The sequence below is a fragment of the Dermacentor andersoni genome, chromosome 2 (genome assembly GCF_023375885.2).
Source record: "Dermacentor andersoni chromosome 2, qqDerAnde1_hic_scaffold, whole genome shotgun sequence".
Lineage (NCBI taxonomy): Eukaryota > Metazoa > Arthropoda > Arachnida > Ixodida > Ixodidae > Dermacentor > Dermacentor andersoni.
In genome coordinates this window covers 117,538,515-117,555,299 of record NC_092815.1, presented here as the reverse complement: position 1 = coordinate 117,555,299, position 16,785 = coordinate 117,538,515, and the positions used below count along the sequence as shown (strand labels likewise).

Below are 16,785 nucleotides of genomic sequence, written 5' to 3'. Positions count from 1 at the left end.
GAGCAGAAATAACGGCGTCGTGAACTATCATTGTAATTGCAGTGCTGCGTGATGGTACGCGCAGTTACGTAAGGTTATTTCGGTCTACTCTTTTGTCGTGCTTATATTTCTCACGCCGCACCATGAATTGGTGCCAACACGCGATTCAAGCTGTGATTCAAAAAACACATGCTCGCAGGTGATAAACCTGGAATACCGTTTAGTGAAGCGGGGCGCGCCCTCGCTTGCGCAATTGCGTGATCTGTGCTATGCTTCATCTCTCAGGCTATACTGAAACAAAATCAACCGTTATGTTATCATATAGCAAGTAGGACTTTCCCAAAAAACTGTTCTCACGTTTTCGCCATTTTTCTCGTTCTTTTTTGTCCTATTTTCTTTCAGGTCATCTGCTAACCGACTCAGAGTAATGGCTGCTCTCAAAGGAATCACTGTCGTTTTTGAAAACGACACTGCAGCGCTGGAGTCCATATTTAAGGCAGCTTCGAAAACAGCATGCAGGTTAAAGGCTCCATTCTGTACGTGTAACTACGTCCTGTGGTTAATCGAAGTCCATGAGCACCAAAATTGTGTCTGATGATTTTCCTCTATCTGTTTCTCTCTTCTTGTTCGACAGGGAACTTGAAGTGGAAAAGCCTTCTGCAAAATAACAAAAACAACAAGAACATCAATGCAATCCTTCAGGTCTTAAATTCCAGCCCAGATATTGTTGACGTGGCTTTTGACACGGTCATGGAATCAAAATATGTACGTTCAGCCTGGCCTGGCCTTCAGATCGATTTCTTAACGCATGTTCTCTGATAAACTACGATGGCGTATTAGCACCGCTGTAACGATGAACTCAGCAGCTGCTCCGTTTTATTTTTCAGGTGAAGGCTATAGTTACTGACTTTGCCAATGCCAATGACGGCGTCCAGAGATTTTGCTCTTTGAAGACGACTGAATGGTCCAAGTATTTCGCCTTTGACAACAACGGAGACAATATTCCCGCAGCCTCAATTCATCATTTAGCGTGCCAGTTTAGCAGCGCGGATACGGTCAAAGAACTGAAGTCAAATTGCGATGAAATCCAGGTAAGCGCTCGCTTAAATTATGTACGAGCACTTTCAGTTGCCATTAATTATAATTTGTCATTAATTATAATTTATAACTTGTCCGTATCGAGACAAATATCCGGGATGCCTTTGTGCACAAACAGTTTTTCCTATCAGTATTTTTAGACATGGAGAAAGCATACGATACTACTTGGCGTTTCGGAATTCTTCGTGATCTAGCTGGAATGGGCATCCGAGGCAACTTGCTAAAGGTGATTCAAAGTTATCTGTGCAACCGCACATTCCATGTTCGTGTTGGTAATGTCCTATCTCGTCTATTTATTCAGGAAACAGGTGTGCCACAAGGTGGAGTGCTGAGCTGTACTTTATTCCTTGTAAAAATGAATTCGCTCCATACTATCATACCACGTACAATGTTTTATTCCGTATATGTGGATGATATCCAAATGGGTTACAAGTCATGTAATCTTAGTATTTGCGAGCGACAAGTGCAGCTTGGCCTGAATAAGTTGTCTAAGTGGGCAGACGAGAACGGCTTTAAACTAAACCCTGAAAAAAGTACATGCATTCTTTTCTCCAATAAGAGAGGCGTAATACCGGAGCCCGTTATTGATCTTAATGGAGAACGGCTATCTGTTAGTCAAGAACATAAATTTCTAGGCCTCATTTTAGACACCAAACTAACTTTTATCCCACACTTAAAATATCTGAAAATGAAATGCTTGAGGACAATGAATCTACTGAAGCTCTTATCCCGCACATCTTGGGGAAGTGATAGAAGATGCCTCTTGAGCTTGTACAAAAGCCTTATACGGTCACGTCTTGACTACGGAGCCATTGTGTATAACTCTGCCACGCCTAGTGCTTTGAAGATGCTCGACTCCGTCCACCACTTGGGTATCCGTCTCGCTACTGGTGCTTTCAGGACTAGCCCCGTAGAAAGCCTGTATGCTGAAGCTAACGAATGGTCCCTATATCTTCAAAGAACATATTTAACTCTCTCTTACGCCCTCAAGGTCAAATCAGATTCCCATCATCCATGCCATTCACTTATTTGCGACTTGTCTACGGCTAGACTTTTCCGTAATCGCCCAGGCACTAGACCTCCTTTGTCCCTTCGGTTGGAAGCATTGTCCGAAGAAACTGGTGCGCCGATTTTAGAGAATGTCATAATGGCAACTACACGGCTTCCACCGCCTTGGGAGTGGAAGACTATCGAGTGTGACGTCTCGTTTGCAGAAATATCAAAACGAGCGCCTGAGGCACACATACGGTCACATTTTCTTCAGCTTCAGGAGAAATATTCTTGTGCTGAATTCTACACAGATGCCTCTAAGTCCCCTTCTGGTGTTGCCTACGCAGCACTAGGACCAGCATTTTTAATATCCGGTACACTGAACCCACATACATGTATTTTTACAGCGGAAGCGTATGCAATACTCTCTGCAATAAAGCACATCAAGCAAACCAATCTGACTAGGGCTATTGTGTACACAGACTCATTGAGTGTAGTCCGAGCCCTAATGAATGTACGTATACATAAAAACACTGTCTTTAATGAACTGTATACATTGCTGTGCTCAGCTTATAGTACTAGACAAACGATCATCCTATGCTGGGTACCTGGCCACTGTGGTATAAAAGGCAACGAAGCTGCTGATGAGAAAGCTACTTCAGTAGCTTTTAGTGACACGGATATAAACATACCCATCCCAGCCACAGATCTTAAAGCATACTTGCGTCACAAGCTGAAAATACACTGGCAGCAACAGTGGAATGCTCAGATATCAAATAAACTGCACTTGATAAAACCCAAATTAGGATATTGGGTATCAGAGAGAACATCACGATATCACGAAGTGCTCCTTTGTCGATTAAGAATAGGACACACTTACGGCACCCACTCTTACCTCTTGACTGGGGGGTATCCTCCGACTTGTAGTAAGTGCGGCCAAAACCTCACTGTACTGCACGTTCTCATTCAATGCCCTGCAATAGAAACACAGAGGAAAAAGTATTTCATTTCCGCATATCGCGAAAACATTCCTCTCCACCCGAAATTTTTTCTCGGCAATGAACCGCTTTTTAATCCGAAACTAGTTTTAGCGTTTTTAGGTGAAACAGACACTCTCGAAATCATTTGGCCAGGACATTTTTAGATCACGTATAACAGCCTTCTACTCAAAGGCTTTCTTGAATCTAAAGTGTCAACGCTATGTTTTATTGCATCATGCTTTTAACGAAACCCCATTACCATAGCCCACAGCATTACTTAGAGTCATGATTTTAACAACTATATATTTTACGCCATCAACAGCGACCGATTTTAGGCCTTTTTACAGCCATGTCACATATACCATGAGAAATTCATTGTCTAATTCATTGCCTGCATCATTCACAATGAACCGCTAACATTACCTTTGTCATGGCGCTCTTTGGCCATACCTGGCCCTTGCGCCATAAAACACTACACATCATCATCAATTATAATTTAAGCAGCGAAAGCTAAAGTGTCAGTTCGGCACAAAACGACGATTGCGCCTTGCCATTATTGATCAAGCTTCCTATTTTGAAGGTCGACTTTTTTGTTTGGCAAGAAGACCTTGCCACGGCAGTTTCTTGAGAAAAGGGGGGAAGGGAATTGAGCAACGCAGGGACCCAAACATGACGTTCCTAGCTTTCGTTTAAACTCACGATGGTAATAAAGGTGCCACTACGCACTACAAATATTGCATTTCTAAGAACTTCGATAGCCGCCCGCCATCAATGAAGGAGTACGCGCAAGGCACACGCGGCAACAACCACTAATCAGTCGGAGCCAGAACTTCATGGCGCGCGAGTGATTCAGTAACGGAATATAGGAGCGTGTGCCCGTCCATCACGATAGCCAGTTCAGCAGTGGCGATCTCAAGATAGAGCCAACGCCTGTCATAGATAACTTCAACCTGATTTGTACGCATATGATTGCGTGGTGTGAGACGTACCTGCACATGCCTTTGCACTCATTGGCCTCAAAACTTTGACAGACGATGCACTCAAAGCAGGAGGCCCAGCAGAGTCGCATGTTGTGTTCGTCTTTTCTTTTTCAAAGCATGGCTGGCAATGGTATCGTCAGCTTTTCTGAGTGATGTCGCCTTACATAAAGCGCAAATTGGAACCTACCCAGGAGTATTTGTAAAACCACGGCGGGCTTTCGCTATCGGCTCGGATATTCGAAGCGCACTTCTCTTACCGCATTTCCTCTTGGCATCCGCTACACGGTCCGCTTCCTCATTAACCAAACTACTTAATATACGTGCTTATACAGCACTCTACAGGAACCACAAACAAGTTGATGAAGGTCAACAATATTTTTCTGGAAAACAAATTCATGTGAAGAGAATAATGAATCTATTGCAGTTATAATGAACAGTCTGCGTTTGAGTACGCTATCGCTAACTTGTGTTTTTTCCTTAGGCGAATCCCTCAAATGCGGACGATGTGAGCAAATTTTACGACAGTGCCATGGACGTTTACGACGAACTGGCTGCCTCATACAGATCAGGTTCCACTGCAGATGTGCCTTTTTTGACAGTTGATAAATGGAAGGAGCTGTTTGAATCCTTTTTCAATCAACTGAGCAATGGTCTCTTGAAGCTAGACCTAAAAAAGTAAGTATAGGAAAATGTGTTTTCAAGACACCATTGTGCAGAGTGAAAAACATATCCAACAACGAAAGTGCAATAGAACCGTCAAGATGTAAAAACATAACCAGCAGCAGAAATGTTCTAGAGAGGAGTTCTCTCCAGTTACCGGTATATCTGTATGTGATATCGTTATTAGGGCCAAGTGACGCGCTGGGGAGAAAAAGTAAACAAAACAAAATGTTATGTCTAAATTCATATGCACACAACTGAGAGCCATGGCGATCTAGATGTCGGGCTGCGCGTAGATGCAGTTCTTTTTTTCCTTTTTTTTAAATTAAAATGAGGGAGCTTCTTGCACTTTGTTACTCTGTGTTGCCTGTAGACATGTCAGTGCAGCGGCATTTCGGAAAGACATAAAAACAAGCTTATTTAGTGTCAAGTACAGCTCAAGCAGGTAAAATGCTTCTTATTAGCGAATAATATTAGTTGATTTTTACGCTTTCGCAAAGATAAATAATCGGGCATATTCCCCTGCTACCTGTTGCCAAAAGAAAAATTTCATTGATGGAACGCAAAGACAACATCTCGAATTAGCTAAATTTGACCACAAGATGCGGGAAAATATTCGGGTCGCACCCAGTTGATGACGAAATGTGGAAAATTTTCTATGCGCATGCAATATACACCAGCGTGCATCATTCTGCTTGAGGATGAGCGTCGTGTTCTTATAGCTTCGCCTTCTCGTATACATTGTGTACCACTTTAGGACATCAGAATAAGCATCTGCTAGTACACGACAACATTGAACAAAGCAATGAATTGGGCTAGTTGGAGTATTTTCATTGTTCTTGCACTGCGTGCGGCGCACAATAACGGGAACAAGACGAACACTAAGAACGGAGACAGGAACTGACACGAAGAAGCGCAAAATATCAACTGGTTTATTTCCAGACCGGATCACATATTTGAATGAACACAACGATGCAATCTGACAGCGTGAACGAAGGGGGGGGGGGGGGGGGGAGTGTAAGGAAATCAATAGATTCTCTCAGATCGCGTCCTCACATTTCTTGCTCGCTACTTGTCAAGATTTTCTGCGCATACGTGCCTTACGTGCGTATGTAATTTAGGCGTCAGCGAGCACGACTGGAGACACCTTTTTCTTTAGAGACGACTGCTGTCAAAGTCTGGCGAGATTGCTAGACACGGATATCTGCGGGAACGTGTATCGGTGCTTTCTAAGTCTGCCATCGAGACTGCGTTCCCTTTGGACCCCGTATACCTTGCCGAATGAAAGTGGGAGCGTATAGATTGCATTGCATTCATGTTCTATAAAATTCCGCGCCTGTTTCACGCCAAATGTTCCCTTCGTGCGCTCCTTATTTGTATTTTCTTTCTTGCACAAGCCTCTTAGCTTGATCGGCGCAAGGAAGAGAACTGGGACGTCATGCCTCTCAGCCACGTTTTTCTAGGAGATGCAACAAGTTGTGCACGTAAGGCAGAATGATGGGTCTCCTCGTTATATCTTTTTTCCTTGTTTTCCCCGATTTTTCTGATTCTTTTATATTGCGGTGGTGCGATCTGGTCTGGCGACGAGCCAGTTGGCAGTTTACGCTTCTTCGTGGCAGTTCGTGTCCCCGTTAGTGTGTGCCGCTCATAGCAATGAACGCGACAACGTGTTTACATGGTCTTTTACATCGCATAAAATCTTACTTGTTTCTTTACCCAGGGTCGAAACATGGTCTTCCCTCCTAGAAGCTCAATTTCAAAGCGACGAAGCCCGCAACAACTACCGCCATGCCCTAGGTGCCCTTAAATATTTGGTGCACACAATGACACGGCAGTATAAAGGCAGGTATACGACCATTTCACTCGAACGTATTCCCTAACCTGTATTACACAGTAAGTGCACAATTAATTAAAAATTTAATTCTGGGGTTTTACGTGCCAAAACCACTTTCTGATTATGAGACACACCATAGTGGGGCACTCCAGAAATTTATAACACCTGGGGTTCTTTAACGTGCACCTAAATCGAAGTACACGGGTGTTTTCCCATTTCGCCCCCATCGAAATGCGGCTGCCGTGGCCGGGATTCGATCCCGCGACCTCGTGCTTAGCAGCCCAACACCATGTCCACTAAGCAACCAAAGCGGGTAGTAAGTGCGCAGCGGGAAAATTTCACTTTTGCGAATTTCGAATAATCGAATTGCAATGCTACAAACAACTATCAATTTCTTCGGCATGCGCAGCTCACCTGAAGCGTCCTCTGTGCCACCGCGAAGCACACCCCGTTCTAACTGACGCAGTTAATTAAATATTTTCGATTATGTAAAGCAATTTTCAATGCCCACGCTGGCTCGTATTTCCTAAAGGTATTGAACTATGCCTGGACAATGTTTCGGCTGAAAATTATTTTCTTTATTTCCTTGCTTATAGTGATAGTGCTTAAATTTCACCTATTGTAAGGTGTATTAGTGGGTCTCGCAACACTTCGTTAATTACTTGTGCACATTCTAATTGACGCGCACTTGAATGTTTTTTTATGTATGCTGTATGTTGCCCCAGTATTATTTCTGCAACGTGTTATTTTGATACAATTGTTAGTATTATGCGGCTGTTTTAGTTTTTCCGTGATCTCTGTGGCACGCTTCAATTAGTGCAACTTCGAAAAAAAAATATTCTTTCCTCCCCCAAGCGGCCCACAATATTGTAATTTTTTCAGTATCTTTTGTAAGTACTAATGTTATTTGTTTCATTCTGATTCAACTCCTAATTCTTTTACTGTGCTTTCAATGCATCCTGGAGGTTGCTATTTGCAATTAGTGGGACTGATATTTTATCGTGCTTCCCACAAATGATCCAGATTTATATATGGTCGCCTACATAACAAACCATATGTTTTACACATCTATGAAAAGTTTTTTAACTATCCTAGTCTTTAGTTGTCTTATACTGAGTGCAGACGTTTGCTGTGCGCAAAGTTCAACGCTTTTCTCAGCAGCCTTGTGGTTGATTCTAAAGTAGCATAATCAGCGTCGCAATAACACTGAAGAAACAATGGCAATACAAAGCCCTTTGCTCTCATGATAATACCTGCCAGTGAACAAAGCTCAAGAATCGTTCATGTAATTGAAGTGCAGCACTTATCTTTATTTCAGGATCTTCAATGATACCGATTGACGATGCATTTGGTAACAAGACAAACACAGCTTCTTTTCTAAACACGTGGCTCCCGATGCTTCCAGCGGCTGCTGAAACGATGATGTCATCACTGATTGTTCAGCAGAAAGCAAAGGTAATGTCGTAAACTACAGATAGAGAGTTAGATGTTTGACAATTTTTTCGTTAATAACCTTGCAGAATCCTTCTCCCGTGGGTAACTTTCTTCAAGTGCAACGTCAAATATGCGAACCGTGGAACGAAACGTATATGGAGCGTCATGATTTGGAGAGGTACATGTTCACGCACGCAATTTGCAGCACGAACTTCACGGCCATTATTCAAGAACTAATGACAGATTCAAACGTAAGGGTTTCGTAGTGGCTTTCCGCTCGTAGCGTAGTAGTTTCTATTCACAGAATAAAATTGCATTCTTCTTTTTTCAGACTGTGAAAGACCTCGAAACATCTCAAGAAGCGAAACATTTTGCCGGGGAAATGTACAATTTGGTCAAGAGACTCACAACTACAAAGGGGTCACTAGTAAATTCCACGGATCAGCGACATTCCATAAGCGACGACGTCTCGTTCCTCTCTCCGTGGGAAACATTTAACATCAACAGAGCTCTACTGGACGCACGGACGTCCGACAGTGTCGCCGTTGAGAGAGGAATTGTCGCCCTCATTCAGATGAGAAAACTGTTGAGCTTCTTGGACGACAAAACTGCATGGGAAACGTAAGTGCTTGAATAAACTATGTCGGTATAGATTGATCGTGAACCGTATTAAGAGGAACTTCGAGTAGTTCTCGCGGTCGCGATTCACTTGCTGCTTCTAGAATGCTGCAAAATGTGGAGATGCACGCCGGCCGACGCTCCAGCACAGCAAGTGAATAGTTCAGAAATTCCAACTCATCGCAGAACGTTGAAACACGACATTGCGCATTAAACTACGGGACACAGTGTTAGCATAATTAAAAGAGGAAAAAACAGGACGGTAATAAGATCTGGAATCTCGTAAACCAAAGTTATAGAAAAAAAAGCAAGCTTTTTATATGTGTAAACTCAAAAGAGCAAAAAGCGTGCGCCGGTTGTTGACACCTGACAGGACGCGATCACATTGTTAGAAACTTTGTTGTTGTGACTACGTTGTTGTCAGTGTGTTTGTTCAGTTTTTTAGTGTATATACCAGTGGTTTCAGCCAGTCGTACAACGATTTTACACGTGCTTCAAATTGTCAAAACTGACTTGGTCTTACTTTTAGAGGTTAAAGTCAGAAATTTCCAATCATGCAATCAGGTTGTTCAAACTGCACCAGCTCATGAAATTTAGCGACAGTTATTTTACAGTCTATGCGATCGCTATCCTTAGACTGCGGGAATAAATGCGTGAAACTCCAAGCACCACGTCAAGTGCTAAAGCAACTCAGTGACCGTGTGGTGTCCTTATATAAAAAAAGATTAAGCTCAAGAAACGCAGCCAGAAAGAGAGGATAAAGAAGACGTTGTGAAATAGCGAGGGCTACACTTCGTGTCCATATCGTGTATTGCCCGCCTTGTCCTCAGTCCTCTCATTCGTCTGTGACAGCATCAGAAGCGTTATCTTTAAAAGCCGGCATCGTATACTCTGATCAACGACAATGCGACGACATGGAGTTTCAGAACACTTTGTTTACCATTGTGCTTACGCCTAATACGCTGCTTTCTTAAAACGTTTAGGGGGAATGCGATGTAGACGTTAACGTAACGAGTACTACTTGGGTCGCAATATTTCTGCTGCCCTCTGCGACCACAGATGCAAATGTGTGCTTACCATACGCATAATCTGAGTGCCGACGCTGTAACAGGGTGCTCAGTATAGAGTTTCTTCGAACGTAATGTGCACATCAAAAAGGCACTTGTCGTACCAGGCTAAAATGGTTTTTAGCTGTCCAAGACAAACTGCAGCCACTGCGCGTTTGAAGAAATCCTTCAGAGACTCCTGAGATTGCGCATTGGCAGTAACCTTGCTCAGAGCACCGCAGAGCGACTAGGTCCCTCTAGTCTCTGAGGTTACTTGCTTTAAAATTCTTTATTTTTTTAAAGCTGAGATAAAAAGTTGCTCATTTATTCCGTAGTGAAATTTCAAGTAACTTTCTTCCTTCAATGCTCATTTTTCAGGTTATCTAAGTTCACAAAGTTGTTGCTAGCAAGAGGACAGCTCAGCGCTGCGCAACTGTACGAGGAAATTAGGAAGTTCTATCATTACGCTATGCTTGCCTCGGAATCACGAACAGAAGGTAGTCCCTCTTTGGTGAATTCATGCTCGAGCCGTTCGCTAAGCAAGCTAAGCAAGCTAAGCAAACGCTGTTTTACTTACTTCTTCAGATTCTGACTTGCTAGTGAGCATTTTCACTATGGACAAGTGGAATGACTACAAAGAAACCATGCGAGCCATAAATGCTAGCCAGGTAACACTTAACCTCTTGTCCCGATAATTTTTTTTAGTTTTTGTGAATCCACAGTCTGCCAGCTGCATTTTATTTTCTTGGAACGGCAGGTGCGAGATCGCGTAAGTGTGGACACTGAATGGATCCAACAGATGCCAGAAGCGAAACTTGCTTTTTCGCTCGAGGAAATGGACAGGCTTGCTGAAGAGATGGCCGCGGGTTATCAGGGCGACGGCAACGACACGGTGAGACTCCTGAATGACGAGCAAGTCAGCACGACAGTTACCAGCTTCCTAGACGGTTATGCGAGCAGGCCCATGCACAGGTAAGCGATTAGTAGAAAGAGTGCCGACAATTCGTGCAAACTTTGAATTCGAATTGAAACTAAATTAGGATATGTCCATTTGCAGTGCGATGCGTCTATTTCTAAGCATGATGTGGATGGTGCACCACAACGCAGTCAACGCGCCTCTGTGGAATTCTGCGGTCCCCGTACTGCTAGACCTCGCTGCGAGTCTCAACTCCTACTTCGAGCAATGCAAGTCTCTTTCTCTCGTGTTTGCGTGACGAGATGTAGCAGGGTCCTGCAATTTAAATCAGATATCAGGCCAAACGTACGGCACACGAGGGTCGTTTATCGACGTTTGGGTCAATTGCAAACCACAGGCGTGAAAATTGCACTGCGCGACTCAGGCCACGCACAATGGCACGGAGGCCACATGGAGCGCCCGCGTGCTGCGGTTTCGAGACCCCCTGTTTGCAGTGTTTGCAAACGCACCACCTGCGCTGCGCACTGCCAGTAGTTCTACTAGATAAGTCACGTAAGCTAAACGTCATGGCGCCAGCTTCTATATACACAGTAAGCAACGCTGAATATTCATTCTCGATAGACTGATACTGAGAAAATACTACGAGGGCGGAAGCCTCAAGTTCCCGTGGATGAGCTTTTATAAAATCTTGTTTTAGTAAGTTTCTTAATAACTTAAATATGTCTTAACAGAGTTATGAGTAAGAGTTTGCAACTATATATACAGTCGTCTGCAAATAATTGTTAGGTTTTGATTCTTGATGCTTTGTATTCACTTACACGCAGCCAGAGCGAAAGACGATATTGATAATTTGGCGATGGTTAAGTCCTTAATATTTACGTTGTCTTTATGCTTACAGTGCCCTCAGAAAATGCTTACGTTGCACAAAGAAGAACGGCTTCATGTCCAAGATGCTTCGGCTCCGACATCCTTGACGAAGTGCGTACCAAAAGTATTACATGTCTCCTGTGCTAATTTTAGGCACTATCTTTAATGAAACCCGAGTTTCGAGAAAAAGAAAGGCTCAGAAGAATATTGTGGTCGGAGACCCGTGATTATTAAGCAAGGGCCTACGGAAAACCTAAGCTGTGCTCTAAAACATCACAATAGTGCAAGGCATTCTTAACTGCTTTGCAAGGACGCACTTGTTTTTACGTATATGACCGGTGCTATTGTGTTTTCATTCTTCAGCATGAACTCCCTCTACTCGCACCACTCTTCGTAGAGGGCAGAGAGCGCATGCTCTTGAACAATACCTCTCATTCGAATTAACCACGTCCTCGGCTGCACAGTAGTATTTTAAGAGATTGCACAGTTCTGTGAAATCCCCGTGATAGCGATGTTTCAAGCCACCGCAAAGAACGTCGCTGTTGATACGCCAAAAAGGAAAACATGTGACACGCATCATATCTCGCTTTATGGGCGCTTTTATCAGGAAGATTAGAACGGAGTAAATGGTTTGAAACTAGCCAAACCAGTGCTTGACTCCCTGCCGCTGGTGTCGAGACAGAGGGCTAACATAAAAGATGGAATAGCAGACTGAGGAGAAAACCGGAGAGCATGCAACACTATGCGTATAGTTCAAAAAGACGTGCTGTACTCTCGTGAGCGTCCGCGTGGGCCTTTGGAGCAGAAAAGGAGAGGGGAGCACCTTTGTTTCTTTTCGAACAGATTACCCGCGCACAAAGGCACCGCGTTTCTTTCAGAAGCGTGGTGTCTTTGAATAATGATTTCCATTCGCATCGCTGCAAAGTGATATTGTAAACCGATATAATCAAGATAACCGCAAGAATTCCTTGGACCTAAGTGTGGGGTAAATGTGTTGTTAGCCGGCGACAACAAATGTGTACTGCGATCTCCTCGCTTCGCAACAACGACACAACGCCTTGTTTTATTGCGATCTACGGCCATTACGCAGTACCCTATCTTCGTTAGAGGCAATCCAAAACAAAGCGCTTCGATTCATTTATTCTAAATATTCTATGAATGACAGCGTGACGCTACTGCACAATCGCGCTGCCATACAAACACTTGAAATTCGCCGGCGCGTAGTTTCTTTGAAATTTATGTATCTGTTATATAACGTAACACTGCTGGTAATAAGAACGGTTACGTCAAGCCACCCTACCAATACTCATCCAGAATAAATCATATCAAGTGTATCAGGCCATTTATAACACACTGCGACACTTACAAATGCTCTTTTTTCCCGTCTACCATATAAAAATGGAACAATCTGCCACGCGCTTGCATGAATACTTTCACCACTAAAATCGAAGAACTCCTTTTTGTGTAATTCCTCGAAATTGCTGCATTGCTAGATCACTAAGTTCGTTCCTGTACTGTTAGTTTTGTATGTGTGTAACAATGAGTCATGTAAACTCAAATTTTCCTCTTTTTTTGACGAAATATGTAGACAACTTTGTTGCATAAAACATAGTGGCGAAGTGTGATAACTATTCTTTATGTGTATTCTTATATTCTGTTGACAATTATGCCGCCGTACTTATTGTTCACTCCTGTGAGGGACTGCTAAGACTCACAGTATCCAATAATAATAATAATAATAATAATAATAATAATAATAATAATAATAATAATAATAATAATAATAATGATGATGATGATGATGATGATGATGATGATGATGATGATGATGATAACCCGCACAAATGCTACATTTATACCCACACATAATTGTCAATCACACATCATTCACCAGCTTTGTTCGCGTCCGCCGTGAAAGTGTTTCAGCCAAGTCATAGTGACACCATAAAAATGCCCCACGTCACTTTCGTATCAGAAGATATTCTGTAAAAAACCACCATTCGAGTGTTTCGGAAGAGAAAAAGAAAATCGCCGTTCCGGGCACAGTCAAAGCATGCCGCAAGTACCAACGAAGCCGGTGGTTCGCGCGCCTGTTACTTCGCATTAATTTTCACCCTGTGGCCCTCTCGACGAAACGACTTCTTATGCCAGCTGCTTCGAGTCGCCTCAGCGTTGAGCAGTCAAGATCGAGCTCCGTCTTCTGGTGCTGAAAACTGTAGACGCCAGCGTTCATTCCCAGCACGCTCTCAAAAGTACAGGCTCTCATGCAGTCGACTAGCGCTCTATCCCTTCGCGGCGACCACGTGCCATCTACCGTGCCACACACACGTGCAAGTGCTCGGATAAGTGCCATGTGTATGTCTAATGGCTGTTGCACGCCGCCAAGTTTCGTACGAATCAGCACAAAGGGTACTGAAAGCGTATACGTGCATTGAACTTGGTGTCCTAGGGCTTCTTTCTTTTTTTCAAGACGGCGTTTGAGTTCGACACTCCATCTTACACTTTTTTTCCTTTTGTAAGCTTCACTTCCTGTTTTTGATTATTTTTTAACCGTTCGTAACGCCTCATTGCTAGTATTCACCAGTTATAACTTGTTCACTAGTTCTAATTAAGCATTGGATCCTTGCGTCCATTTGCAAGCGAGATGTAGCAGTCAGAAGCAACCGCTTCCAACTGTACCGTTTGACTTTACTGTTAACCCTACCTAACCAAGATGTTGACGAGCTGGAAAACACAGTAAATCGATTCTTCAAGCGCGCTTACGATTCCTCCAAACCTTTCTCTGAAATGATACGTGAAGGAGGTGAAGCTTCAGGTAATTTATTTCAAGACCAACTGCAGAGAACAATTTATGAGGTCCTTCACTTGCAGCCGTCGGCACTTTACCAAACTATTAATACCTTCACTCTGTACAATTATGTTTTCAGAAACAAGAGCTCTTAAGGCGACTGGTTTCGCAGAAGTCGTTCAACAGTCCAGCAGAACTCGTTCGCTTTTTCTCCCTCATTCTTAACGTTACGTAAGTATGGGTTTCGAAAGTATATTCACAAAATTAAGGTTTTCATCCCAGGAACGCGTCTTCAGACGTTTATTTGTTTTTCTTTTTTTGCTTTCAGAGATGACTACTTTTGCGAACAGAACCAAAGTGCCCCCTATGCTGCCATTTTAGATATTGTGTCCGATCGTCTTCAAGATTTTCCAGGTAATATTCGATAATACAAATCGACTTCACGCAGCTAAAAGACGCATGCATCGATCCTAATTTTTCGACATCAGCGTATGGCTGTGCCCTCATGCTATAATACTTAACGCTGTGTTTCAGAGCCGGAAGAGCTGATATGTGCCCTTCCAAATAAAACCGCCACGAACGCCTACAAATGGCTTTCTCACAGACTTGGTCTCCGAAATTTCATCTCAAAGGTGCGAAATACAAGCATACTTGTTGGTTACATATTCAAATTTTCGCATAAAGAAATGTTGCTCCAGTAAATGCAGAACATCACTTATCTATAGAAGTCATGTCGTGAAAGCGCATGCCTTCTCTATAATTATTTCTCTCTGGGAACGCAAAACGCCCACTTTTTTTTTAACATTGCAGCTTCGAATGGCCATCAAGTACCCCAATACACCTCATCAGCAAAAATGCAAGACCATTGCCGGTGTTCTTGCAGCTGGTGGGAACATCATGGATAAGTATGTCAGTGAGCTCACAGAGGACTATTATTACCAAAAGCTCGAACCTTGCATTGATGAGTACCATAATGGAACGCTCAAAGACAGCGTCGAAAGGTACAACCTGCTAGGTCATATATAGCTCTCAACAATATACACCCTCGGTATCGACCTGCAGGCCATTTTAAACTGTGTCTGTCGCGGCTTGGCTCTTGCTTTTCAGGTACGTAACTCTCACCAGACATCTGTTCGATCTTGCCAAGGAGCTTCTTCTGAAGAGAAGCAGTCAAGATGAGTCTCTGCTTCAGTTCCTCGTAAACAAGGTCGCCGGCGAACTACCTGGTTAGTGAACCACAGCTATTAATGGGCCGATCTCCAACGTGCGCTAATATCTTTTGAGTGTTCAAATCCCTTCGCGTAAAAGCGCCGAGCGATATTTTTTTTTAAAACACACAGTGCATTGCCAAACACCGGTTCCCGCTTTACCCCAGACACGTGTTCCTGGAAGTCCGATGTTGGAAATTTAATACGGATGCTGCTACAAACAAATTATCGCTGATTATTAAATAGCAGAAGTCTCTAAATTATTATCGCAGACTAGCTCGTAATGCAAGAACATTACAGCATGCCACCGGTAGGTGCAACGAAAAAGGCAATGTGTTAGTAATAATGGTTCTGCCTTTTTAATACTGCAAAGGTCATGCAATTGTGTGCATATCCTCTGGCCATACTGACAGCGCTTCATGATGTTTATTGTCCGCGAAGTATTGTAGTGTGAAAGTTTACCTTGGCTTTTGTTTTATCGCACGTTCTTTTGTTTTATCGCACAGCATTTCTGAATTACCGACTGGAGAAGAGTTACTGTTGTGGTGTCAAATAAATTATAGTGTGTTGAACTATTTATCCCATATCTACGCCCTGTAATATGTAATGTCGCTAGGGTCCATTGTGGAACTCAGTCCATTTTTTTGCAATATACCAGATGTTCTTTCGTAGTTGCACCAATTCTTTAAAAATTGCCTGTGGCAGATAGCGTAATTCTAACCCTCAAATTAAATTGCTCGATGAGGCAGACATTAACGAGAAATCAAAATGCTTAATTGAATAATTAGTAGAATTGTACTAACTATCTGATTGATTAATTACTTTACGGCACATATACCAATTTACGTGTTGTAGCCGGTGAGCTTGAAGCATGTATCTACTTGGAACAAGTTCTCAGGATGACGCCAGTTTTAAGATATTAATTTGCATAGTACGTGACGAAATGCATTGGCTTTCAACTTATTTTTGTGCTTCAATGAATAAAACAGCGTTTTCATTTTAAAAAATGTAACTGGAACAACAGTGCATCTTTATTGCAAATCTGATGGCACATATCTCGAAACCAGTGATATCCTCAGAATTCGTTCCAAGTCGATCGATATGCCTCGCAAGCTCATTAGCTACAATTCATAGATAAAAATATGCGCCGGAAAGTTCTTAATTAAAAAGTAAATAGCGTAGTTATGTTAATTATTCAATTAAGCATTTTGATTTCTCGTAGAAGTAATGGCCACCTCATAGACTATTTATCTCAAGGGTCTGAGCTGTGCTATCTGTGAAGGCATTTAAAAAAAGGGGGGGGGGGGGGGGGGGGACTGAAAGCACCACCCTATATATAGGGCATGTCTGCAGCCTAATTCTCTAATTTAAGTAAATCTGAAGTGAG

At 42.8% G+C, this 16,785-nt stretch overlaps 2 protein-coding genes across 2 annotated transcripts in view; both read left to right on the top strand.

Moving 5' to 3' along the window:
- Nucleotides 1-10,833, top strand: part of LOC129387560 (uncharacterized) — a 142,707-nt gene extending 131,874 nt beyond the window's left edge. The window contains exons 24-35 of the mRNA XM_055076629.2: nucleotides 382-515; nucleotides 614-744; nucleotides 867-1,070; nucleotides 4,509-4,702; nucleotides 6,408-6,529; nucleotides 7,840-7,976; nucleotides 8,042-8,206; nucleotides 8,287-8,576; nucleotides 9,998-10,116; nucleotides 10,205-10,287; nucleotides 10,377-10,591; nucleotides 10,677-10,833. Of these exons, the coding sequence (XP_054932604.2) occupies nucleotides 382-515; nucleotides 614-744; nucleotides 867-1,070; nucleotides 4,509-4,702; nucleotides 6,408-6,529; nucleotides 7,840-7,976; nucleotides 8,042-8,206; nucleotides 8,287-8,576; nucleotides 9,998-10,116; nucleotides 10,205-10,287; nucleotides 10,377-10,591; nucleotides 10,677-10,833 (1,951 nt within the window). The remainder of the gene's footprint in view (nucleotides 1-381; nucleotides 516-613; nucleotides 745-866; nucleotides 1,071-4,508; nucleotides 4,703-6,407; nucleotides 6,530-7,839; nucleotides 7,977-8,041; nucleotides 8,207-8,286; nucleotides 8,577-9,997; nucleotides 10,117-10,204; nucleotides 10,288-10,376; nucleotides 10,592-10,676) is intronic.
- Nucleotides 10,834-11,439: 606 nt separating this feature from the next.
- LOC126541326 (phospholipid-transporting ATPase ABCA1-like) overlaps nucleotides 11,440-16,785 on the top strand; it is a 55,877-nt gene continuing 50,531 nt past the window's right edge. Inside the window, exons 1-6 of the mRNA XM_050188071.3 lie at nucleotides 11,440-11,513; nucleotides 14,330-14,421; nucleotides 14,519-14,604; nucleotides 14,725-14,822; nucleotides 15,001-15,191; nucleotides 15,298-15,416. Of these exons, the coding sequence (XP_050044028.3) occupies nucleotides 15,007-15,191; nucleotides 15,298-15,416 (304 nt within the window). The 5' untranslated portion in view covers nucleotides 11,440-11,513; nucleotides 14,330-14,421; nucleotides 14,519-14,604; nucleotides 14,725-14,822; nucleotides 15,001-15,006. The remainder of the gene's footprint in view (nucleotides 11,514-14,329; nucleotides 14,422-14,518; nucleotides 14,605-14,724; nucleotides 14,823-15,000; nucleotides 15,192-15,297; nucleotides 15,417-16,785) is intronic.